Source organism: Asterias amurensis, chromosome 10, assembly GCF_032118995.1.
Source record: "Asterias amurensis chromosome 10, ASM3211899v1".
Classification (NCBI taxonomy): domain Eukaryota; kingdom Metazoa; phylum Echinodermata; class Asteroidea; order Forcipulatida; family Asteriidae; genus Asterias; species Asterias amurensis.
The window spans coordinates 5,238,298-5,265,176 of NC_092657.1; the positions used below are offsets into that span (position 1 = coordinate 5,238,298).

The window sequence follows — 26,879 nt, forward strand, 5'->3', positions numbered from 1 at the left end:
TTTGACGTTTTCTACCGTGAATATACATTTTTTAATATGTTTATAATGACATTTAAAAATTCTGAAAGTAACAAAAAGAAATATGCGTTTAATCAGAATAACAATAATATTGATCACAACATTGTAAAGTACAACCAAATTACATTAGGGCATACTTTATAGACAATTAAATAGAAGTTATGACTAAACTGGTATTCCCCCTCCACTTTATTGGGTACTTTTGTAAGACACAGACCAAAACATTTACAAATATACACCGTTTGAAGATAACGATAGTAGAAAGCTTCCCTTAACATTATCTGTTGGGGTGCTGTAGTTTTTAAAGAAAAATAGTAAAACAATGTCACGAAAATAATTGTGTCACTAAAATATTTGAATCAATTACAAGACTTCATACTTGAAGCCTTGTTGTGGCATCTGAAAGCACACACAATGAGCAATTGTGTTTTGTGTTCATTAATTTAATCTCTAACTGCAACTTCGATGGTCAATTGAGGCCAAACTTTCACCTGTTTGATAAGAGGCATATGATTGTTGGGATACACTCTAAAAACTCCCGAGTCAGATTGTACCGGATTTGAGTCCCAGGGGCAAGACCCATTTCTGGGTCCGTTTGACTCGGAATCCGTGTCAATGTGACCCGGAATCCGTGTCATTGTGACCAAAAATTTGGTTAAAAACGGGGATTTTTACTTGGATTCCGGGACACATTGAGACGGAACCGGGTCAAACTGACTCAGAAATTGGTCTGGCCCCCTGGGACCCAAATCCGGGTCAATTCTGACCCAAGTGAGAATACTGGTGTGTGACAATTTTACCAAGTGTCCAGTGCTGTTACAACTTCAACTACTGATGACAGTGACAGACTGATTTCATGTTAACCTTTCATTTAAAATTCACAACAAATGGATGCCCTCCAGAACAACACGTGGCATGGACACCACTAATCAACAGAGGGCGCTATAATATCTCACACTGTGCGTTATCACAAGTGCCTTTAAAGGCACTGGACACTAATGGTGATATTGCCATAAATAATTGTTAGCCTACAAAATTTACTAAGAAACGAACAATGGAGAGCTGTTGATAGTAAAAAACATTGTGAGAAACGGTTCCCTTTGTAGTGTAGTCTTTTTTGAGAAAGAATTAATTTCTCACTAATTAATTGTGAAATGAATTCAAGCATCTAAGGCGCACAACTTTTCTGACAAAGGATTTTGTTCTTCCATTATTCTCCCGCAACTTCGACGACCAATTGAGTTAAATTTTCACATTTTTTTTTTAAATGTATGCATAATGTTGAGATACACCAAGTGAGAAGACTGTTTTTGACAATTACCAGTGCTTTTCAATGGCTAGTCCACCATTCTACACATCCAGCCACGTTGTACCAATCATCATCACCGCACCCCCTACAGCCAGTCCGGTCACTGAAAGTCAATGAAGGGATACTCTGCATCCCCAAAGTAAAACGCTACTAAGTAGTAGATACCAAAGACGATCGCCATGAAGTAGATGGAAGCACCTAGTGCAACTGCCGTCATCCCCCACTTGAGGGCGTTTAGAGCCGAGAGCTCTGCCTTGATATCGTCTCCTTTACGAAGTCGAGCCTTGCACTGTGTGAAAAATGAAAAAATAAAATTTTCAATTTCATTTGCTTAGTTAATATCGTTGTAATGTAAAGATACAACATTTTGCCACTGGGTGGAAATGCAAGACTAGTAATGATAATTATTGACAATAGATTTACTTGAGGTTTAAATTGCACCTCTTTTTAAAAGATACTGGGCACGTTTGGTAATTGTCATAGACAAACTTTCTTACTTGGGGTATCCCAACAAAAGCATAAAAAACAACCAAGTGAAAATTGGCCATCGAATTAATTTGCAAAAGTAAAAAATGAAAGAAAAAACGCCCTTGTTGCATTACTTTTTGTGTTTTATGTTGCATAAGTGAGAAAATTACCTTTCTCTCATAAACTATGAGGCTTCAGAGCGTTTCTCACGATGTTTAAAACTATTAACAGCTCCCCATTGTTCGTTACCAAGAAAAGTTTAATGCTAACAATTATTTTGAGCAAAATACCAATAGTGTCCATCCAGTGCCTTTAAAGGCAGTGGACACTAACAGTATTTTACAAAAAAATAATTTTCAGCATAAATTTAAAACTTCCTTTGGTAACAAGCAACGAAGAGCTGTTGATGGTATAAAACATTGTGAGAAACGACTCCCCTCTGAAGTAACGTAGTTTTCGAGAAAGAAGTAATTTTCCACGAATTTGATTTCAAGACCTCTGAATAATTACTTTAGGTCCCGAAATCAAGCATGGGAAAGCACACAACTTTGTGTAATGGGTGTTTTTCCCCCATTATTATCTCGCAGCTTTGACGACAATTGAGTTTACATTTCACTAAGTGAGAATACTTGTCTTCGACAATTACAAATAGTGTCCAGTGCCTTTATTTTAAGGACAGAGCCAGACTGTCTTTATTTTTCTGAACTTACCTTTCTGGATTTCCAAATGGATAAGATTCCAAAGAGAGGACAGAAGAAGAAAGAAAGGCACGCAAAGCCGAGATAGTCATTTTGCCGGATTTTCTCCTCCACAACTACGCTGCCCTTTACTGCAAACACAACAGACAAAGAAACACATAATAAACATGGCCTTATTTAAAGGAGCTGCTTTAAGCAGTTGACATAATTAATTCATGAGCAAGATACCCGTCACAAATTGTACATGTGCTGGTAGCTGATAACTTTATTCTGGTAAGCATAATTTTGTTGTGCTTAGCTACATCGTGTGAAAATTGGGATGTTGGGGCATGACGCCATTTCCTCTTTTAAGTAAAGTATGCCACAACCTCGACTGGACGTGCACATTCTCATGAAAAGCGTGTTACCAACAATTATTGAAGTTTACGTATATTTATATTTATATTTATAAGCTGTCATTCATTGCAAAATGTATAATGGCTCTACAATAATGAAGGTAAAATGGCAAAAGCTTTGGCGTTGTTGTCAACACAGGGATGTGATAGGGTGTTTAAAAAAAAAAAAAAAAAAAAAAACTATGAGCGCAAAGCGTGAAAGCGTGCGGTGTACCAAGCCTGCTTACATCATAAATCATTGGTTTGGAAAGCCCTACACCACAATCTGGGGGGTTTCTGTGTGGTTTTATCTTCATTTTCTTGTGAATTTGAAGTTATAAAACATAACTTTAATTACAACTTTGTAAAAACTTTGTAAATTTGAACTGTGTCAACCTTTTGGTTAATCTTTTATCCAAATAAAATAAAATAAACCAAAAATATACAAATATTCCTTTAAACAAAAAAACCAGCAGGCCCTGTGACCAACGACCCCTTCAATAAAGTTCTCACAGATAGCATACAGCAGCACTGTATATATAGCAACCACAGAATGACCTATGAACTTGACCTTTTGTTTCAGCATGCTACGAGGTCAAATACATATAGGCAGAACAACTGCACTGATGGATTGATGTGGCGTAGACATGTACGTGAAGTCAATAGAGAATCCACATCGAAAAAAAACAACAACTTATACTTCCTTAGATTTTTAAATTGAACCTGAAGCAGCATTCACCAAGACGGTTTTTGTTGTCTGATAAGGAATGGCCGATAACATTGCATACGTTGATGTCAGCGGTGAAAATAAGGTAATTTTTTTACGAGTTGGGTACTACTGGCTTTGCACTATTTCTTGTATAGATTTGCACTTAGTTCCGTTTGCATTCTAAGTTAACCAAGACGCTTTTTATGGTGTTCGAACGTTGTTTTGTAACTTTTGAATTTGGAGGACAGACTATAACTTATTATGTAGGCCTACTGCAAAAACGCGTTGATCTAGTTTTACATTGTTTATGTTAAAATTAGGCCTATTGTATTACATATGTTTCTTTTAAATTATTTTAAAAAGCAAGGTGTAAAAATTTTTTAGGGAGGGGTTGGAAACAAGTGAGTACTTTGTCCCCCTTAATTTTAGCTAATTGTTGATGGATTAAAGTGCTGACATGAAATTTAGGCCTACAATCTAAAGTGATGCTTTTGTAAAGTTCTAGGATGTTCGGTCCCAACTTTTGATTCAATGTAGAACTAGAAATTCGAATCATGCAAATTCGTCGTATTTTAAAAGTTAGGGTTAGGGTTGTTTCGAAAGAACACACACATAATAATGTTTAAGCTACTTGTGACAATAATTATTATTGTCCTTGAATAATAACATGCCCTCTAAAAAAGCATACATCGTTCCATTAAAAACGTTTGCATTCTCACCTGTCATCGTTGCTTCACAGTTTCGTTAAATACACCAGCAGTCAGTCGTCCCAAAACAAAACACTCCGCAGTTGTTTGCACCGAAAAACAGGAGGATAATCGGCAATAATTTAAAAACTAACTTCACAAGTCCGGTGGCAGTGCTTGGTTGTATATGGAGTAAGGTGGAGTAATTAAATAAACAGTACTTTGAAACATCGCCTTATCACCGAACCTTTGCACAGCGAACTTGTGCCTTCGCGACTAGCCTTTTGTCAAGGCCTTCGTGACGTACAAACAGTGGCGAGCGACTGTAACGATAGACCACACGCGCGAGTCTGTGGCGATCGAGTGGGGAATGCCTTTTGCGTGCATGGTCCCCCATTGCAGTCGCTTGGGGTCGCGGCTTTCCGAGTCACGAAGGCCTTGAGAAACGACTACTTCACGACCGACTCTGTTGATCATTACACCACCTTTTGTGTTGGTGGTATTTTGTATACACTGTGATGGAAATAATATCCGTGCCGAAGTTCAAAGTGGTATGCTTGGTGCACAGTTTCGTTATAGTCTTGCTGTATTGGTACGGGCGGGACCTTGTGGGGTCACTGTGCCTCAAGTTCAGTCGGTAATTGAAGAAAAACTCGGTGCCGTTCTATTGGAGGGAAAGCTGGTGACCTCTATTGTTTTTATAATCGTTGGCTTACGTCCTGTAATGCATTCAATAATTTTATATCGAAGTGTTTATAGCACACGTATCTACGGAAAGGTTTACAAGGCGCAAAATGGTTTACCTTTTTGTTCTTCAGATTCAGAAAGATAGGTAAGTTATGAATTCTGAGACCCAATAGCACCTTGTTTACAAAGTGCTACGGCACATTCAGTAGCCACTGCTATAGGAACACCGGGGCAAACCCATTATCTTGGTGATAAGTGTTACGGGGATCTTCCGTGCATTACACCACGCACGGGACCAACGGTTTAACGTCCCAACCGTAGGTACTATCACGGTAGACATCTCCGCATTTTTGTTAAAAATTTTGTTGAAAAGGCACGGACAAACAGTTGTTAAAGGTAGTGGACACACATTTTGGTAATTAGTCAAACTAATTATTAGCGTAAAACCTTTCTTGGTGACGAGTAATAGGGAGAGGTTGATGGTATAAAACATTGTGAGAAATGGCTCCCTCTGAAGTGCCATAGTTTTCGAGAAAGAAGTAATTTTCAACGAATTTGATTTAGAGACCTCAAGTTTAGAATTTGAGGTCTCGAAATCAACTATCTAAACGCACACAACTTCGTGTGACAAGAGTATTTTTTCTTTCATTATCTCATCTCGCAAGTTCGATAAACGATTGAGCTCAAATTTTCACAGGTTTGTTGTTTTATGCATTTGTTGAGATACACCAACTGTGAATGCTAGTCTTCGACAATTACCAATAGTGTCCACTGCCTTTAATAAATTGCTAAGAGATTGTTTTGTGCTTGTTGAACCCAACGACTAACTAAAAGTTGCCATGGTAACAACTGGCCCCTGATGTATACCATTTGAATTGTTTGGGGAAATCAGAAATGTCCATGGAGCGTTAATTTGTGACCCTTTTTAAAGATTTTTTAATAAAAGCAAGTTTAATTTTGAGTAATTAAATTGGTCCAAATTGGTTAATGTAGACCTAGGCCCAGACTGAACGAAAGAATAATAACAACAAATGTCAAGATGGTTGGCCAATCCATTATTGACTATAGATTGTAAAGGCCTATACCAAAAAAAAAATATATAGGTGGCACAATCAAAAGTGTGACCTTGTATACATTCTTTGAGTATTCTGGCAGGCAAGATACTACACTGGTCCTATGGGAAAGTTGACATTTTGTCATATATTCCACATAAAACCAAGAGTTGTGAAGTAAAAGCTGGTCAAGCTTGCCCCTTTCATCATGTCAAAAGTTGAATTAGACAGTGCAATCTCCATAAAATATAAGATTTTATGTTTTCTTCCATTGAGCTATGTACAAAGCATGCCTGCAGGAAGTCCGGGCGCTGTGTCTCTTTTCGAAGTTGTAAACATGTGATGTCACAGGTCACATCGTCTATAGGTTTGACGCCTTTGTGCTTGCATGGTCGTGGGAACAATAATACCAAAACACATGTGGTGCAAATTGGAATTAAGGTGCGAGTAAAAAGATGTGTGGTAGACTAAAGTGTGCCACACCCCCTCTTCCCGATACTGATTGGGGTTTAAAAAATGTTTTGACAATCAATAATTGTAAACGTAGTTGGCACATAATGGTTCCCCTTTACTGTCTTAAAATAATGTATCCCCGCCGATGTGGACTGCGGTTCTTGATTAAATAAGACTGGAGTAACGCGAGACAAGAAATTGTAGCGATTTTAGTCGGCGCTGAATTATTCGTGTGTTATGGGTCCCTAACCTTCACCCCTAACCTTACCTCAACAAGATGTGGAAAACACTGAGTGTGCTCTGCCTGGGTCTGAAGTTGTACACCGCAGAGTAGTAGTCCACTATGTAGGTTCTCTCCAACCTTCCATGCAAGCTGAACATTCGTGATGAACATCAACAAAACGAGATAACTTCATGTAGCCCAACTCACAATAATGTCGGCCTACTAAAATCGGGGCGGACGCACGTGCGCCCATCAGCAGCATCACCATCAGTTTCAAGGTGTGTTTACAAGAGCAATGTAGATGTTCTGGTCGTTTTGACAATGCGCGGCAACTCCACATGTTTCACAAGTAACAACACCATTGTCCAGGTCCATCCAGGTTCTAAAAGTGAAACAGTTATGCCGAAATAATCTAACAAGTTAGTCAGCAAACGCGACTAATTCCTATCCAAGCATGACAGCACTCCCAGAGAGAATACACAGGGTACAGCACATGAACGTCGTTCTAATAACCATGCAGTACGAGGTGCCATGAGCACTTTTTGAAGACATAATTGCGTAACAAAAAAGATCACATCACTTAATGAGGCGATATTCATTAATAAAACATAAATAAATAAATTTTTATTAAGAAGTGTAAGTCCATTTTTTTTTTATCGCAGATGGTTATTTGATGCATACAGGATGGTGGGGGTGAACAGCGTGCATAGTTTTTCTTTAGTGCTTGACCCCCTCAAAATAATGTAATGGTCTAAAAAATAATGCAAAGGGGACCTCGAGATTAAAACAAAATCACAATATTGTATCCCAACCCAAGGGACAGCCATACGTAATACGCCGTTCTACTCATTTAAACAATGATCCTTTGACTTTAGGAATAAGGGACACATACATTTAATGTGATTTTATCTATGCAATTTGTCATGTAAGGATGTTGCTGTCATTACTGGCTCTCAACTGTTGCCGAAATTGGGCGTATAAGGCCGTGTCCGAAACGGCGACTTCGGCTACAGCTACGGCTAGATCGCGCGCGTCTGCCTATTCTTCAACACTGGTAGACGCGCTGATCTAGACGTAGCTGTAGCCGAAGTCGTCGTTTCGGACACGGCCTAACATTTGCCGAAAAGAAACGCCTGGTGGCAGCATTTTGACATAAGTGGAACGCCCTGTACTAGTTGGGTTCTAATGTTGGAAATAGTTTTGAGACATTGTTTACAAAAAAATAATGGCGACTTGCGCAGCGGTAAGTGGAGGCTGCTCGGCAATTTCAGGGAGACGGAAACCTCATTACAACAGATATGACAACTATATGAAGTCACCTCTATCAAAGCCAATAAAGGTGTGGTGTTTACAAAAGCAATGTAGATTTTCTACGTCTTAAACCAAGTTTGTTATGATGGTAAACACGATGTGAGTCTACGTTGGAAATGTACAGAACCAGTTACGTGAGAAAACAAAAACCACCTGTCACTTTGTCCTTGTCAATGTCAGTGTCAGTGACGGAGTGTCACAGTGTCACAGACATGACAGTGGCAGCATCAATCAGTTGATTGTTTGTACTACTAGACCTATCGTTGTCATCATCTGATGTAATTAATTTGTTATCGATATAGTTTTATATTTTCATTAGAATTAGAGTTAGACTCTTAACTTAGAGTCATTACATGTAGGAAGCCTTGTTAGGTAGGGCCTACGTCTGTTGACTTTTTACTTATAAGATGATGTTAAATTTCTATATATATATATAAATTCTTATATCGTTGCGGTACCCGCTGCCAAAACATAGGATTCGAACTGCCTCTAGCTACCGGGCAACCTCGGTAGTCTAAAGACACTGCTCTAGAATTGCAAGGGTCGTGGGTTCGAATCACACCCAGGTAAACTAATGCCTGTGATATTTTTTTCACAGGACTCGGGAAATGTACTGAGTTCACAGTGCTAACACACATCGGTGTATGGGTAAAAAACAAAATTAATAGACTTTTTACTTGTTAGGGGCACAGCAGCAGTTTGCCTCTAGTAAGGAGCACTTAAAACAAGGACTAACTTTAATTTGTTTTGACCCTTGCACTTGCAGAGTTTTGCTGGTGGAGCTGTGTATATTTCAATTCAAGGCCTGGCAGCAGGATTGTTGTGATTTTATACCATAGAGTTATATATATAAGAACTAGAGTGCGCACTGGCCTATATACGCGCCCCGGTATGCGTGCAGGTGGCCATTTTCTAAGTTGACAAAACAGCTATCTCACAGCTTGTGTTTGTGCGGCCATTTTGTAAGTTGAACACACAGCATCGCGTGAGCGTTCAATTAAAAAAACCTCAAACGTGTATTTCATATTCAACGCGCGTGCAGAATGACGCGTGTCATCTTGTGGTCCCGTGGCGTTTGTGCACGAAGCATCACTCGTGCGCCCTCTAGTTCTTATATATAACTCTATGTTTTATACACACTTTTAAAATATGATTAATTTTACAGTGAACTCAAGCGCTTTTATACTCCTCTTTTTCAGACCGGCAAACCAAAGGCCAGCCATTTAGAACAACATGACAAGTCACATGACAAGAAGGGGGAAATCCCGGAAACACAAGTCACTCCTGAAATCAGACTCAAGAAGAAAATCGGTCCGCTAGTTGGCATTGGGATCGTAATTGGAACCATGGTGGGTAGCGGAATATTCATCACGCCATCGTATGTCCTGGCCAGCAGTGGTTCCATTGGGACCTCCCTTCTCGTCTGGACAGCAGCTGGTCTCATCTCAATCATTGGAGCTCTCTGTTACGTCGAACTCGGCACGATGATCGTTGAATCCGGCGGAGACTACGCCTACATTCATACATCATTCGGTCCTCTTCCAGCCTTCATGTATATTTGGGTGACAACTATGGTCGGAGCACCGACGATGCTCGCCATAATGGCCTCCGCATTCTCAAACTATTTGTTGTACCCCTTCTTCTTGGGGAACTTCGGCTGTAAGCCGCCATCAGAATCCTTGTATCTACTATCGGCAGTTATCCTGAGTGAGTTTTTGTCAGACGATACACATTCAAAACAAACAATCTCAGGCCTGATACTTCATGGAGGCAATGAAGGCAGTTGCCTTTGTGCTCCCTGGTCATTGCCTTTGTGCCCTTGAAATGCTCCAAACACTTTCCCTCACAAGGTTCCCTCCCAAAAAGTTAGGTCTTGGTTGCCCTAGTCCTTTAAAATACAAAAAATACAGGCCTCAGAAGACACACCTTTCAAGCAAACAATCTATGGACAACATCGGTAACATTATATTATGGGAAAAAGTTTTCGGTAACACCATGTAATGATTATCTCTCAATGAGTTAGGGTGGTTCTGAAAGGAACCGTTGTTTTCAACTCAACAGTTCGATCAGTATGCTCTGAATCCTTATCACAATGTTTAGACCAGCAGCTCTCCATTGCTTGTTTACCAAGTAAGTTTTTTGTGGCAACAATTATTTGGACTATTTATCAATAGTGTCGCATGCCTTTAAGAAAGCGTATCTATTTTGATTCTTCCATCTAGCTCTGGTTGCGTTTTTAAACATCTACAGTGTAAAGTGGGTGACTATGGCCCAAGGAGTCTGTACAATCATTGTGGTTCTAGCATTACTGGTGATCATAATTACTGGAGCTGTCAAAATAGGACAGGGTGAGTAAGAAAGGAACACGTTGCCTTGGATCGGTCGAGTTGGTCTTTGAAAAGCGTTTGTAACCGATATAAAATGCATGGGTAGAAAGATGATGTAAAAGTAGAATACAATGATCCACACAAACACGCCTCGAAATTGCGTGGTTTTTCTGTTACCTTGTCGACTAACACGGTCGGCCATTTATTGGAGTTAAATTTTTGACTCCCATAAATGGCCGACCGTTTTAGTTGGCAAAGTTAAAGGAAAACTGTGCAATTTCGAGGCAAATTTGTGTGGATCATTGTATTCTACTTTTAAAACATCTTTCTAACAGCATGCATTTCATAACAAACGGTTAAACGCTTTTTGTAGACCCAAGGCATCGTGTTCCTTTAATTGTATATATTTTAATTTTATATTAAGGTGTTTCTGTTCAGCAGAGTGTGGGTTCGAGTCCCGGTTGTTACACTTGTTTCCCTGAGCAAGACACTCAACATTGCTTCTCTCCACCCAGGGGTAAATAGGTACCTGTAGGGGCAGAGTTTGTTTGGTTAAGCTGAGTATGATACATACTTGAAAGCAAAAGCCGTTCACTCCCCAGGGAGCTGAGACAGTTTAAGGAATGAATTAATGGCCCAGTGACCAGTGCATCTAGGATAAAGAAAAACATTTTCTTTTTACCCATACACCGGGTACGGATTCAAACCCACAACCTTTGCCTTTGTAGAGCAGATGTCTTACCATTAGACCACCAAGCTAGCCTGGGCCCAATTTCATAGCGCTGCTTAGCGGCCGATTTTTTGCTTACTGTGCAATTTCTATTTCATAGCGCTACTAACCGTAAGCACACGAAAAGGCATGCTAACCTTCCGGTGCTAACTGCACGAAAATAAATGACGTCACAATGCAAATCCACGGTAAACACGCAATATTGCCGCCCAATTTTTCTGCTAACCTGTGAAATACGCTAAGGCTTAAGCAAGTTTTTCTGCTACAGTAAGCACACTAATTTGCTTACCGTTAAGCAGCGCTATGAAATTAGGCCCAGGTGGCTAGAGGCAGTTCGACTCCTAAGTAACTGTAAGCAGCTGATAAGATTAAATATGTTATTTTCATCTGTATTTAATATAAAATGAAGTTGTCTTTTTCCTGTTTAAAAATTAAGTATTTCTTTTTCAACCGGCAGGTAATACCTCTAGCTTTATGACTGGATTTCAAGACCTGGAAGGCCTTCAAACATCACCAGGGTCAGTTGCTATTGCCTTCTATGGGGCGTGGTTTGCATATGGCGGATGGTAAGTGCCAACTTTCCAGGTTTCTGGTGGAAAGCCCTCTATCCAAAGTCATGAATTTTGGATTGAGAAGTCATTTGTATTGTATATGAAGCCTGCTTTGAAGATTTCAGAGAATTAAAAGATGTTTTCATATTTATAAAGTCAACATTTTTTCTCCAAGATATAACACAATAAGGCAGCAGACCTATTACTATTGAATTGAAAAACACAAGACCACCGAGCTTGTCCAGTTTTTGTTTAACTGTCTCGATGACACAATCACTGGTCTCACGCCTGCTGTCCAGTGTTAGTTTTCGAGCACGGACATTACAATCAATCCCATTACCTACTTGCTGTAGTTTACATACATCACATTATAAATTATAACCCATACGATTTATTTCCTCTGGTTTTTTTTTTCAATCTCGTAGGAGCATACTGAATTTTCTAATTGAAGAACTTCAAGACCCAACAAGGTACAGATCCATGTTTTGAAATTCACATAATAAAACAAGAAAATATTAAATATAGTTTAATTTCATAATATTAAACACTGCATCCTTGAGAGTTATTCTCTAGCCTTCAGTGGACTTTGCTTCAAGTAGTTTATTTCTTTGTTTCGTCCATTCCTCTCACAAAAAAACTAGAAACATTAAAAAGAAGAAATCTTACTTTAGAAAAAAATTGTAACGTAGGGAAATACATGAGGCTTAATTATAAAGAAAGCTACAATAATAGTACTTTTTGAGAAAACATCAGTAAAATACTATAGAAGTATTTTTATCCAAAAGGCCTTTTGTTTTTTGGACCACCTCGGTCAGATAAGGGACTGGCCTTCCTGGGCATTTGTTCGACCATCAAACAACTTTTCTTTGTGTTTTGTTACTGAAATTGATAAGTGTATTTCCCTTTTCTTAACCCTCATTTAGAGACCTGCCCATCATCATCATCGTTTCGTTGCCAACGGTGACTGTTATTAACCTTCTTGTCAACATTGCCTACTTGGCTGTTCTGGAGCCTCAAGAGATCTTGGCATCAAATGCTGTAGCTTTTGTAAGTACCCCTCGTAATACTGAAATGACAAGCTGTGATGTAAATAAGTAAATGCCTTCGCTACATGATAGTAACTGTCGCCTTTGAACAACTTTGGTTGATTTTGACGCTATATAAATTCCCTCTGATTGATTGATTGATTGATTGATTGATTGATTGATTGATAATGGTACTAACAAACCGCATTTTATTGGAGCATTTCACAGCCAAGGCCCTATGTGCTTTATAGGAATAAAGAAAACACCAAGAGACATGAGTATTAACAGATTAACAATTACTGGTAAAATGTAAGGCGACTTATGAATTGCCTTTTGAACCGTGATTTCTTCCTTATAAAATCAGGATCTGTTTGCCAATCCAAAGTTCAGCCGCAGCTACTTGGAAAAGAACGAGCTCCATACGGTTTTGAAATGGGTGGGGTGAAAGTGGCAAACAAGAAGGGACTTTGATATATGAAATGTAAATTTCTATAAGGATGATATTTGTGAACTAAGTTTTGAAAGATGGAATGTCCCATTAACTTGGCCTCGTTTAATATTGCACTCATTAACATTCTATTTTCTGAATGTTGTTTTCTCGCAGACCTTTAGCCAGAAAGCATTGGGAAATGCATCTTGGATAATGCCAGTAGCTGTATCGATTTCAATGATCGGCGCCATCAACGGCGGATTTCTGAAAGGATCAAGGTACAATGTTGACCTAAGTCACTTGGGCCAAATTTCATAAAGCCTGTAAGGGACAGCCTCAAAAAAAGTTTGTATCGGCGTGCTGCGGACCGACAAGCCTAGGCTCTGTGCGCCGCATAGAGTATAATGCATAACAATGGACCATGATCATTGTCCTATTTTCTAAAGATTGCGGCCAGCTCCGATCACCGTGCAGTAAAATTAAAAAAGCTTCTTTTTTCACCAATTCCCCCGCAGAGGCAAGGGTTGTAGCAACCACAAACCAGTCCTTATGTAAATGCTTCTATACGGAGTGTGGCCAGCAGCGCTTGATTCGCCTCGGGTGCCATTTTTCACCGGAGGGTGTACAAAACCCATGGACCCCAAATCACAGCGTGCAGCAATTGTTTTGTTATACCTTGACAACATGATTATTCCTCATCTCAAAGCTGTGTGGTCATCTTCAAACAATATAACGACGGAGTATGTATAGTTTAAAAACTTTCTTCACTGTTCCCTCGAACCCACGGCCGTTTCGTACTGAGCGCTTGAAATCGACCAACGGTGGGAACGATCAAGTTGATATACACCGGTAAACGTCACTCATGTTACCTGCCGCGCTATGTAGCCGTGGTACATGCGTATTCGTTGCAAGGCACGTGATTGGTTCTCGACCAATCAAAATTCACAATTTGTTACCGAGGTATAACAATCTTTGTTCACCTCAAATATTAACTTATAGGAGAAAATCCTGACGAATCATGAGTTTGTTTTTTGCATACTTTTTGTTTCAGGACATGTATGGTGGGGGCTCGTAAGGGACAGTTTCCAAACATTTTAGGCTTAATTCAAGTACAGAGGAAAACACCCACGCCTGCACTTCTTTTTGTCGTGAGTATACAACTGCAAATAATTGAAAATAAATTGCAATTTAATAATAATAATTGTTTTATATCACACTTTCTGCACCCACCGGAAGGGCGTCTCCAAGCACTTCCAACATTATCCCTGGTCACTGAGCAATTTTTTTTCATTTCTTCAACTATCTCAGCAACCTGGGGTGTATACAGGCTGTGCAACAAATATGCATTGCTTAGCTAAGTCAATTATAAATATAGAGTGTCCAAATTTAAAGACACTGGACACCTTGGTAATTGTAAAAGACCAGTCTTCTCACTTGGTGTATCTCAACATGCATAAAATAACAAACCTGCGAAAATTTGAGCTCAATAGGTCGTCGAATTTGCGAGATGAATAAAAGAAAAAAAAACCTTGTCACACGAAGTTGTGTGCTTTGAGATTTGAATTTGAGACTCAAAATCAACTTCATGAAAAATTTCTTCTTTCTCGAAAACTATGTCAATTCAGAGGGAGCCGTTTCTCACAATGTTGTATACCATCAACCTCTCCTCATTACTCGTCACCAAGTAAAGGTTTTATGCTATTTATTATTTTGAATAAATACCAATAGTGACCAGTGCCTTCACGTCAATTTAATAATTATGCTTGAACTACAAACAGATACACAACATTTTATTTCAACTAGCTTTGCAAATGTATTAGAAGTTCAGCAGATCTAACCAATCGAAAGAATAAGCTTCTCTCACTTAAAAGTATCTGCAATCTAAAAAAACCTATTGAGTAGTGTGTCTTTTACAAGAGCTTTGTGGAAAAAGCAAACTCTGGCACTCAGCAGACGCTGCGAAATTATACAAGCCATTTGACAAATTGTGTGAAGAGGCATGAAGAGCTATGTCAGCAAATTCTGGGCACAATCTTTTCCCTTATCTTCACTTTTTCCACTTTTTATAGAATCTTCTCTCAAGTTCTTCACACAATTAATAAAAAAACGTAATCAAGTATTATTTGAGTACCTATTTTCTTTTACGCAGAAATTTAAGGAATTTTTTTTATAACTTACTTAATTTTCTTGACATCATCTAAAGTTACAAATATATATACACGTATATTAAAATGAAAAGCTTAAAAACAAACTCATAACTTCTTGCGTAAAACTCTCTTTGCTCTGGCGATTGAAACAGAACAAGCAATTTTTTAGTTTCCCATTCCTTATTAAAAGATAAGTGCAGCCTATGCTTCATACTTCACAGTGAATTTAAAAACTACATTTTTAAACTTTATTTTTGTATACATAATTTTGTTTTTGCCATCATCTAAGTTATAAATAAAAACACATTTTCAAATGAAAAGATTAAAAGCAAACTATCCATAACTTCTAGCATAAAACTCTCTTTGCTCTGTAGATTAAAACAGAACAAGCAATCTATCATTTTCCATTCCTTATTAAAGGCAGTGGACACTACTGGTATTTGTCAAAGACTAGCCTTCACAGTTCGTGTGTCTCAACATGTGCATAAAATAACAAACCTGTAAAATTTTGAGCTCAATCTGTCATCGAACTTGCGAGATAATAATGAAAGAAAAAAACACCCTCATCACACGAAGTTGTGTGCGTTTAGATGGTTGATTTCAAGCCCTCAAGTTCTAAATCTGAGGTCTCAAAATCAAATTTGTGGAAAATTACTTCTTTCTCAAAAACTATGGCACTTCAGAGGGAGCCTTTTCTCACAATGTTTTACACCATCAATATCTCCACATTACTCGTCACCGAGAAAGGTTTTATGCTAATAATTATTTTTAGTAATTACCAATAGTGTCCACTGCCTTTAAGAGACATGTGCAGCATTATAAATCCCTTTTTCCCCTGTGCCTTTATTTATTTAAAGGGAGGGTAGGCCTACACGTTTTGTAATTGTCAAAGACCAGTGTCCTCACTTGGTGTATATCGTCATGCATACAATAACAAGCCTGTGAAAATTTGGGCTCAATTGGTCATCAAAGTTGCGATAAAATGATGAAAGAAAAAACACCCTTGTTGGACAAATTTGTGTGCTTTCAGATAAGAATAAAAGACTTCTAGCTAGAAGTCTTTTATTATTTTAGTGAGAAATTACCTCTTTCTCAAAACTGACATTACTTTAGAGGAAGTCGTTTCCCATAATATTTTATATTATTAACAGCTCTCCCATGCTCGTTACCAAGTCAGTTTTTAAGTTAATATTTGTTTTGAGTAATTACCAAACGTGTACCTTCCCTTTAAGTGACTTGCCGTATTTTCATGCTGCATTTCTTCAGGGAGTAAAATTGTGTCTTCCAGGTAGACCATATTATTCCTGTATTAGCTAGCACCTCTCCTTGCGGGAAGTAATAACCGTTTAGATGAGCCCAAAAGCATCCATTAAACCACCAGCCTCCACGATACCGCTCTGCACAGTTATATGTCCTATCATCGTTGTCATTATCCTTTGTTGTGAATGGATATCCATTAAGTCTCTCCAACGGGTCGTCACCAGCTGTACCCTGAGCATCATATGCACCAAAATGGACATTGTACTTCTCTCCGGTAACGTTAAACTCATTGTAAGAAGCCCAAGCTGTGTTGGACTCCCAATCTTCCATATCCACTCTGAGTCGCCATCGACCTGATTCGGTAAGGTCACGCAGGATATCATTCCCCAACCAGAACTCATTCTGTAGATCACCAAACCCAGATTGGTAATCAGCCCAGGTACGGTCAAAGTCTACTGAGCCATCTTGTCTCCTCTGGAACACGATCCAGCCTCCTCCATCTGTCTCCATATCACAGTAAACCTGTAACCCATCAGTCAGACTTGTTGGAAAGATGGTGTATAAACCATTGATGCGGTAACCAGCTTGATACAATTCAAGACAACTACTAGTGCCGGGCAGTGAAAATGACAAAGTGTCCAAGTTGACATCATAGTAGGCACTTCCTTGAATTGCAACAAAGTCATCAGGACGTTGAGCTTTGCTGGCATTATTCAACCCACAAATACCTCTTATGATGTGATAGTTGAATGATGCACACTGTGGATCCATAGAGCAGTCTCGCCCACAGATCACAGGAGAAGATACAGTCTTCCACCGTAAAACATGATTCAGTAAGGCTCCGTTCTCAGTCAAGTAGAAATCCCCAGTGAACTGCCGTGGAGTCTCACTCTGGCAGGATTGTGCCATGAAAGTCATAAATAGAGCTGTGGTGATAATTATCATGATGGGTTTAGTTTGAGGTTTAAGTAGAATATGATCCATTTGAATTGATGAAGTGGGGTGCATTGATGAATGAAAAGACAAGAGTTGGATTTCAACCCGCCTTATATAGTCTCTGCCTGCAGTATCTTGACGTCCTTTCATCCGTTGTTTCTTTACTGAAGTGACGAAGATCAGGGGAGTTTAGTTGTTTGTAAGGCAGCCTGGCAAAGTACGTTAACACTGTTACTTAAGGCAGCTGAAGGCTTACCATAGTAGCAATTAAATCAATAAATTAGTGTAGTAATTTTATATTATTTTTTTAGCTTTACTTAAGCAACGTTTAACCTTTAATGGGTGCAGGCAATTAGCCCCAATTTTTTTCCCAGCACCACGCATTAACTATTCAGTGACAAGCACTTAGCAACTGAAACGTGTGACCTTGTCCTTGAGTACCACTTTCTTCATTAATACTTGATGGCCTGTGCTTTGCTCATTTTGGGAAAAGCTCCATTTAAAAAAAAAGGTTATAATAAACAGCCTTTTCATTGACAACTAACGACTGTTATCTCCATGTAATTTATTTTCCAAACAGTGGACTTCATGGCTTGACCAATAGACTCCTTGCAATAGGTGCAATGGACCCCGTCTTTAGGGGCAATTTGCATTGTGGCTTGCAGACGCACCGACCGCTCAGTTTATTAACGCATCAACGGTGTTTACTAACCAATCAGGCAAGGAGTTCGGTGAAATTTGCGCACGCTGCACGTCAGTGTGTTCAAAATGTGTGGCTGTGTGTTCAAGTTTGCCCGTAAAGATGGCCAATTTACGTCATGTGGGAGGGTACTCACATATGCCTATCTTGGGTGTCATTTGGGTGTCAAAATCATATACTGTACAAACTTGCCCAAAGTGAGTTGACACCAAAGATCGTATAGCGTATAATCTTTGGTTGCGCCCAAAAATAAACGCATTGTTTGGAGGCGCGATCGGTATTGTGTAAGAAATCAATAGCTCTCCCTTGCATAACGGGAAACACTACAGGTATGCTGAGGTCACGCACACGTTTTCACGCACAGAGAACAGCTATTGTCCAATGATCTGCCTCCTTTTTGAGAGTGTCGTCATATGCAATGGGTCTATAGAATGTGTTCCACCTCTGGGCTATCCTTTGGATTCTGAAATCCCAAAATCAAATTCGTGGAAAATTACTTCTTTCTCAAAAACTACGTCACTTCAGAGGGAGCCGTTTCCTCACAATATTTTATACTACATCAACCTCTCCCCATTACTCGCTACAAAGTTAGGTTTTATGCTATTTATGCTATATTTTGAGTAATTACCAATAGTGGCCACTGCCTTCAAAACAGGGTGTCCAAAAGACACACAGATACCCCTCTGGCAAACTGTATGGGCTAGGATAGGGGATAGAGAAGGGGATCGCCTGGTGTTCCTGGCTGGATTGGCAGCATATTGCGCCACAGCACCTTGTAAACCATTAAATGGTGCTTAAGGATTAGGTCTTATATCTCAAAATTCGCCCCACTCCTTGCAGTAGTAATACCTGGCGCTTTGTATCCTTTGGCAAAAGGCGCGTTATAAATACGGTTATTATTATTATTACTATTATTAGGATAGTGCAACTATCATAGACTAGGCAAAGTTCCGCCTAACTTAAAAACCATTAGTCTAACTTTGGTCGCTGGTAGTCCTCTCGCAAACTTGGCACTAGCTTTCATACTATTGTAATAATATTTGTTTTCTTTTCCTTTATTTCAGTTAGCATTTGCACTGATCTTCATGGCTTCCAACGACATAAGAAAGCTCATCAATTGTTTCTCGTTCGTTACTTGGGGATCTGTTCTTACCTCTATAATTGGACTTTTGTATTTGCGATGGAAGAGACCTGAATTACCCAGGCCATTCAAGGTCAGTCAATATCATAGAGTTATATATAAGAACTAGAGGGCGCACGAGTGATGCTTCGTGCACAAACGCCACGGGACCGCAAGATGACAAGCGCGTCATTCTGCACGTGCGTTGAATATGAACTAAATGTACACGTTTGAGGTTTTTTTTATTGAACGCTCACGCGATGCTGTTTGTTCAACTCACAAAATGGCCGCACAAACACACGCTGTGAGATAGCTGTTTTGTCAACTTAGAAAATGGCCGCCTGCTCGCATACCGGGGCGCGTAAATAGGCCAGTGTGCGCTCTAGTTCTTGTATATAACTCTATGGTCAATATCCATGTAACAAATCTTTATACAATACAATACAATACAAAAAGGTATTTGTATACCGCTGTTTCATATAGATCACAGCGTTTGATGAAGCACATGATTCAAAAACAAAATTAAATAAAGAAATTAAGGAAAGGGAAACGATGAACACGAAATAAGAGATACGTGTATCACTGGGTGAAAAGGTGATATTTGAGGTGATTTTATGAGAATTTCCCCTTGCTAAATATTACTTGCTGAGGTGCAGTAGTTTCGGAGAAATGATTTTCGTCTCAGTTACTAAAAGTACCCAAATCCTTTTAAAAAAATCTCTGATTGGTCGATTGCATGACACATATGACCACCATCAGCTCTGCATTATGATGCAAAATAGAACCAATAACATAAAAAGAATGGTATTTGTAGTAGTTTTTGCCCATTTTTAGGGTGCAGAAACTTTCAAAACGTACAGTCAAAAATGCAAGTGGGCTCATAGTGGCTCCCCCAGTCCTGGTAGAGCTAGGCTAATGGAAAGCCCCTAGCGAAACAGCAGAAGACGTTTTCACAAACTGCTGTATGATTTGTTACAGGTGAATATTGTTCTTCCAATTTTCTTCAGCGTAACTTGTGCCTGCCTTTTGACATTTGGGGTAAGTGGCGCACCCTTTGATGCCCTCATAGGGCTAGGGATGACCCTCACGGCACTACCTGTTTACGCAGTCTGCATCTACTGGACAAGCAAACCAGTATGGCTTGGCCAGCTTCACTGTGAGTATTGTTTACAATTATTTTGGAGTTGGGCAAAGATAAATTGACTAGAGCCGAGTTTGAACTAATGACCTCTACCATTTGACCTATGTAGCCTTGTGATAGTGGGTTCCCTGTTACATGTGTGTCAATATCTTTGTTTTGGGTGCCAATCAGAAACCTGATGAACAAACCATTATGGCTAGGCCAGCTTTACTCTGATTATAGTTTAGAATTGTTTGGAGTTGGACAAAGATACATAATTGAACTAGAGACGAGTTTGAAGCAATGCCTCCGGATTAGGATGTCGACTCCCAACTGACCTATCTAGCCCTGTGTTAACGATCTCCCTGTTCTGTCAATATATTTGTTTGGTTGCCAATCAGAAATCTGTTGCAGATTTAGAGCTGTCTTGGGTTGGACAAAGATAAATTGACTACAACTGAGTTTGAACCAATGACCTCCGGATTAGTGTGTCACCACTCTACCAACTGAGCTAATCTAGCCCTGTGTTAGCGGTCTCCCTATTATGTCAATATATTTGTTCGGACGCCAATCCGAAATCTGTAGTAGTTTTAGAATTGTCGTGGGTTGGACAAAGATAAATTGACTAGAGCTGAATTTGAACCAAAGACCTCCAGATTAGCGTGCCAGCACTCTAACAACTGAGCTAATCTAGCCCTGTGTTAGCGGTCTCCCTGGTTTTTCATTATCTTTGGTTGGGGTGCCAATCAGAAACCTGATGAACAAACCATTATGGTTTGTACAGCTTCAATGTGATCTTTTTAAATTATTTTGGATCAAATTTATAATAAGAGTGACTTCTTAGATAGTGAAGCTCAATACGCTTTAATATGCAGTGTTTTCCTGCAAGGTACATGTATGTTGGACTACATTTGAATCATGAGACCTACTCCTTTTTACTGAGCACCATGTAATGGTTTATAAGGTGTTGCTGGGGCGAATCCCTTCTCTTTTCGATAAGTGCACTGGGTTCTCTCTGTATGCATTATACAACACACAGGACCAGAGTTTGTACGTCACATCCGAAGGACAAAGCATCATAATTAAGTGTCTTGCTCACGGACACAAGTGCCATGACTGGGACTCGAACCCACACTCTGCTGATAAGAAACACCAGTCTTTAAATCAGCTTGGCCATGACAAGCCAAGAACAAAGAAACACTTTCTGTTTTTTTTAACATGAAAGATTGAAGAAAAGGAAATCATACAAAACACTTGGAGAAGGCCCACATCTTTTGTTTATTAACAAGTACAATTTTAAAATTAAAGCCCAATCAGTGCTCACTCTTTCTGAAACTCTCTTGATGTCTCTGTTTTTTTCTTTTCGTTACAGATAACATCACAGTATTTTTTCAGAAACTTCTTTTTGTCGGTCGTGAGGAGACATCTTAAGATGCGGGTGAGTCTTCATTAAAGAGATTAAGAGAATTTGAGCGATTATAATGCGCCATCAATCTAGTGCACAAGACCCTAATCGGAGGCGCAGCACATCAAATACATAACAAGCAACATTATAATTTTTAGAGAAAAATTATGGGACATGTATAATATCACTAGTTATACATGTTATACAAAGTTAAGCAATTTAGTTTTCAACTAATAAACCACAAGGGAAACTGACTGAGTTAAATATAAATGATTTTGAGTTGAATAAAGACAAAATGACTTGAGCGGGATTTGAACCAATGACATCCAGATTAACATGTTGGCGCTCTACTTAAATGAACTTTCTATTCCTATCTATGCAATCTCCCTATTAAATCCCTATTAAACCCCAAATAAATTTAGTTTTGAGCGAACAGGTGCAGCTGCTTTAAGAAGCACACCTTTTAGCAAACAGGATACCACACAATTATGTACATGTACCGCCAGCCTGCTACTATCTTGTTAAGAAATACATTGGGTATAGTTTGAGCTTATGCTATTGGTATTAATTTGTGTACAGCAGCGTATAAGCCTGCCTTGTGCTGATCACTGATAGTCTTGCTATAATTATAGTATATTCTACTGCAGTATACTGTAATAACATATCACATGCATACTACTGCTATCCTATTAAATGGTACTTAAGTTGATAGTCTATAATTTGAGACATCATCAAACAGATTTGGTATTTTTGGTGGTGAATGCTCGTTCTTTGTCAGTAGAGGAGCGTTACTCCTCCCTCACCCACTAACCATGAGGACAGACTACTCCATGTCTGTTTGCAATGACAAGTTGCTTGCCTGGATATCTCTTTATATTGCTTCTAATAATATTTGGAAACAAAAGTAATAAGAACTTGGTATTTTTTTCTCAAGGAGAGTTTTTTTTTCTACAGCATTGCCAAAACAAACCGTGAAAATGTTCATGGTCAATATTTTCTTATCAGAGGTTGTAGAAGGTGAATAGTTAAAGGCAGTGGACACTATTGGAATTTACTCAAAATAATTATCATCATAAAACCTTTCTTGATTACGAGTAATGGGGAGAGGTTGATAGTATAAAACATTGTGAGAAACAGCTCCCTCTTGAAGTAAGGTAATTTTCGAGAAAGGAGTAAATTTCCACGAATTTGATTTCGAGACCTCAAGTTTAGAACTTGAGGTCTCGAAATCAAGCATCAGAAAGCTCACAACCTCGTGTGACAAGAGTGTTTTTTCTGTCATTATTATCTCGCAACTTCGATGACCGATTGAGCTCAAATTTTCACAGGTTTGTTATTTTATGCATATTTTGAGATACAGCAAGTGAAAAGACTGGTCTTTGACAATTACCAGTAGAGTCCATTGTCTTTAATGTAACACCGTAATTGTTAGATGGTGTAAATTATATACAGTATACAGTATTAGTGTATCACTAATGGTTTACAATCTAGCCATTTTTTTGTACACATACATGTAGTGGTAAGAAGGTGTATAACATACATAGTAGTAGTGCATTACGGTTATGTTTTTTAATCTAGCCAAATCAACTTTTTTTACAATAAATTAGTTTTGTTTAAACATTTTTGTTGTAGTTTCTGTAGAAAGCAAGTACTGTAACACAGTGTTTAGGTTTTGTACTTCAAATACATACAATACTAGTGCATAGTAAAGAGGTGTTTTGTTTATTGGGGTCTCTGTTTGGTTGTTGGTTTGTTTTTATATTTCAACTCTTTGTTATAAAACTATATTGATATTTATGTTTTTATAATGTTCTTAACTGTTATTGGACGACTTTAGCTTTTTTTTTTTTTACTCCATTGGACAATATTCCAAAGCACACAATTGAGGTTTTACTAGACTAATTCATTGTATTTCTGCATAAAATACTTAAATTATATTGGTGTATTTATTGGTAAATTTAATATGGTATTGGACAAATTATGCAGTTATAAGAGAAATTAGACATTTAAGACTGTATCGAAATTCAGACTTGTTAAAAACTGTCTGGTAAAACAAATGCTATTTCACATTACTATTGTTGTTACTCGTTTATACATGCATGTTCTTATGGTGATTTGTGCTATACAGTACTGTCAACATTGTTCTACCTTGCAGTTCATATGAAATAATTATGTTTAACTGCTGAATATGTTTTAATTGAAAAAGTTTAGTACTTCAAATTATATTTTGCTACTACACTCTTGCCATTTTTAAGAATACCTCGCAAGGTATAAACTCAGCATAATGGTCAGTACATTAAGAGTGAGGCTAAACAATTGTATTCATGTAAGAGTAACTATAAATACAAATATGAATAGTAAACTTGCGGGTACAACCATGAGTAAAATCTCTTTTGAAGGAGTGCTGGCTCTGAAAAGAGCCGGTTTGGTCTTGATGTTTTGAACAGTATACTCTGCTCGTCTTCAGGGGAATGTATTCATGTACATATATACACGGGGTGCAGTGTAGATTGTTCTCGTGACCTTGTCTTGCTACTTATTTACTGCTGTGGAGTAGATTTCAGAATTCGGGGGACCCATTTCAAAAGAACAGGGCCAAATTTCATAGAGCTGCCTAAGCACAAAAATAAGCTAAGCAAAACAAAATTGTGCTTACCAGAATCTGTGCTTACACACATCGGTGTATGGGTAAAAACCTAAAATAATTTTCTATATTAAAGTTTAACATCTCTGATGCCAGAATCTGGTTACAAGCCAAAGTACAATCAAATATTTTATGACATTTCAGGCAGAAATATTTTAAGGGATGTATTCTACCATCATCATTAGATCGTGTAAGTTGATGTCAATCTGTAATTCTTCGTGATTTTGTTTCTGTAACGTTCCTTTAATATTGCCTTAAAGGAAAGTTTTTCTATAGTCAAACAAATATATAAATGTTATTTTATTTTATAAATCTGTTACACCTAAGGTTACAGGGTTATGTATTCTTAAATTTTCTGAAATTAATTTGAAATACTTCTATTGGGTACTTAATATTCTTATGTAAACTGAAGTTTTAATTTTTTATACTTGTATGTCAATTGAGGTGTTAATTTTCTGAAATAATTGTAATGGTTGTTGGTTATTTTCTTAAATAAAGTAGCAGTACTTACGTAGGGTATGTAGCTCATAATTGTTAGTGCACGACAAAATATTGTCAATTAATTGGATTCCTTTCTGGCAGAGATGAAGCTTGAGTTTATAAAATTTGAGCTGCGACTGAAGGTTCTATAAAACTATCTACAACGCCATAGTTGACTAAAACCAATTATACAGATCATTTTATCTACTTAAAATAGTTGACTAAAGCCAACTATACAGATCATTTCATGTACTTAAAATATTGAAATATTGCACTATTCGTCAAACTTTTGTTTCAAAGTCTCTAATCTGTTACACCTAAGGTAGCAGGGTTATGTATTCTTAAATTTTCTGAAATTAATTTGAAATACTTCTATTGGGAACTTAATATTCTTAAGTAAACTGAAGTTTTAATTTGTTATACTTGTATGTCAATTTAGGTGTTAATTTTCTGAAATAATTGTAATGGTAATTGGAATTGTTTGTTTATTTTCTTAAATAAAGTAGCAGTACTTACGTAGGGTATGTAGCTCATAATTGTTAGTGCACGACAAAATATTGTCAATAAATTGGATTCCTTTCTGGCAGAGATGAAACTTGAATTTATAAAATTTGAGCTGCGACTGAAGGTTATCTAACACTATCTACAACACCATAGTTGACTAAAGCCAATTAAACAGATCATTTTATCTACTTAAAATAGTTGACTAAAGCCAACTATACAGATCATTTCATGTACTTAAAATATTGAAATATTGCACTATTCGTCAAACTTCTGTTTCAAAGTCTCTAAAGTTTACACGAGTGTTTGTTTGGTCAACCCCAAATCTGTTATACTGCATGGTTTTATAACCAGATGAGGGTGTCAATCTGATCTGCTTTGGTTGTCGCTCCACATCATAAGAGTATTGGCTGTATGTTTGTGTTGGTGTGCAAGATGAATAAATTATAATAATAATAGTAATATTAACATTTCAAAAATGTCTTCTTTTTTACAACAATATTTACAGAACAGATAAATACGATATTAAATTAATATTTCTAATATTTGAACAACGTGTAAACATAAATACTAATTATTTCAAGTCACTTGTCTCGCTGCAGAAGTGATTATGTTAACGCATGAGCTTTGAACGTTCGGGCATTATTTTTAAACATAATTCAAATCCGGCAATCTTATAGCTATGTAGAAAACTCGCATAATCAAAATGCTAATGTATGTGAGGATAGTAATCTTTTTCAAATGGGTAACTGTTTGTAAAGTCATAAATATTAGTTTCTCGTATGGTTTTTAGAAACTACATAAATCGTTCATTTTCACAGTCTAATCATGGAGTCGGTGCATATCACAATATTGTATAATGTGTTACTGTTACTGGTATAATGTGGTACTGGCCGACCACGTTTAGTTAACAATTCCGGACTTCAAATCGGGTACCTGGGTCCAAGTTTACCCCCGGATGCACAGCCTTTAGCCTGAACATCTGACGTCACACTTCAAGTGTCGTGAATGACGTCAGAGTGAGTGACCTCAAATCAAGGTCAAACTCTCAAAACTCCCTTAAACCACATCTTTTACAAATTGGCTTTGAACACATCTGAGATTTATGTTAAACCACATCTTTTACAAATTGGCTTTGAACACATCTGAGATTTATGTTAATGACCAGGACCGGCGCCTTTGAATTTTATACGGAAAAAGTGCGTCTTACAATTGCTGTGTTAGTATTATTATGGTAATCTTTCACCTACATTGTGAGCAAACGACCGCAAGTGCAACCGCAAACGACACCTCGGACCAATCAACACAGACATAGAAAGCTTACGTCACTGCACGTTTAGCCAATGAAATCATGGTTTCCAATAAAATCACTGGTTATGAAAATCAAGTACCTGTCTCAAATGTATTTATCCTTGCGGATCAAGACAGGTTACATGTCTAGGAGTTACCAATGGGAGACTTTTGATCGCTAGGTGGCAGCAGACTAACCAGGTAAATTTACCTTGTTTACTTAGT

General features: G+C 38.0%; 3 protein-coding genes across 6 annotated transcripts; 1 reads left to right on the plus strand and 2 right to left on the minus strand.

Annotated features, from left to right (window-relative positions):
* LOC139942544 (uncharacterized) lies at positions 1-4,501 on the minus strand. The gene is made up of 3 exons (XM_071939375.1): positions 4,296-4,501; positions 2,506-2,624; positions 1-1,616 (listed from the first exon to the last, which is right to left on the minus strand). The coding sequence occupies exons 1-3, from the start codon at positions 4,300-4,302 to the stop codon at positions 1,428-1,430; spliced, it is 315 nt and encodes a 104-aa protein (XP_071795476.1). The 5' UTR covers positions 4,303-4,501; the 3' UTR covers positions 1-1,427.
* Positions 3,560-26,873, plus strand: LOC139942535 (large neutral amino acids transporter small subunit 1-like). 4 transcript variants are annotated; one of them, XR_011786690.1, is made up of 11 exons: positions 3,560-3,679; positions 9,188-9,695; positions 10,211-10,336; positions 11,503-11,611; positions 12,022-12,066; positions 12,520-12,643; positions 13,226-13,329; positions 14,103-14,199; positions 19,159-19,308; positions 20,222-20,370; positions 21,707-21,844. XR_011786690.1 is itself a non-coding variant. In XM_071939361.1 (11 exons), exons 1-11 carry the CDS (start codon positions 3,635-3,637, stop codon positions 21,763-21,765), a joined length of 1,545 nt encoding a protein of 514 aa, XP_071795462.1. In that variant the 5' UTR covers positions 3,560-3,634; the 3' UTR covers positions 21,766-21,844. The 4 variants fall into 4 exon arrangements, 3 of the variants coding, with proteins under 3 accessions (XP_071795462.1, XP_071795463.1, XP_071795461.1); XM_071939361.1 differs by having other exon boundaries at positions 20,193-20,370; XM_071939362.1 differs by lacking the exon at positions 3,560-3,679 and adding an exon at positions 4,830-5,094 and having other exon boundaries at positions 20,193-20,370; positions 21,707-26,873.
* On the minus strand, positions 16,339-17,958 carry LOC139942540 (techylectin-5B-like). The gene has a single exon (XM_071939370.1). It carries the CDS (start codon positions 17,542-17,544, stop codon positions 16,426-16,428), a length of 1,119 nt encoding a protein of 372 aa, XP_071795471.1. The 5' UTR covers positions 17,545-17,958; the 3' UTR covers positions 16,339-16,425.
* Positions 26,874-26,879: the final 6 nt, after the last annotated feature.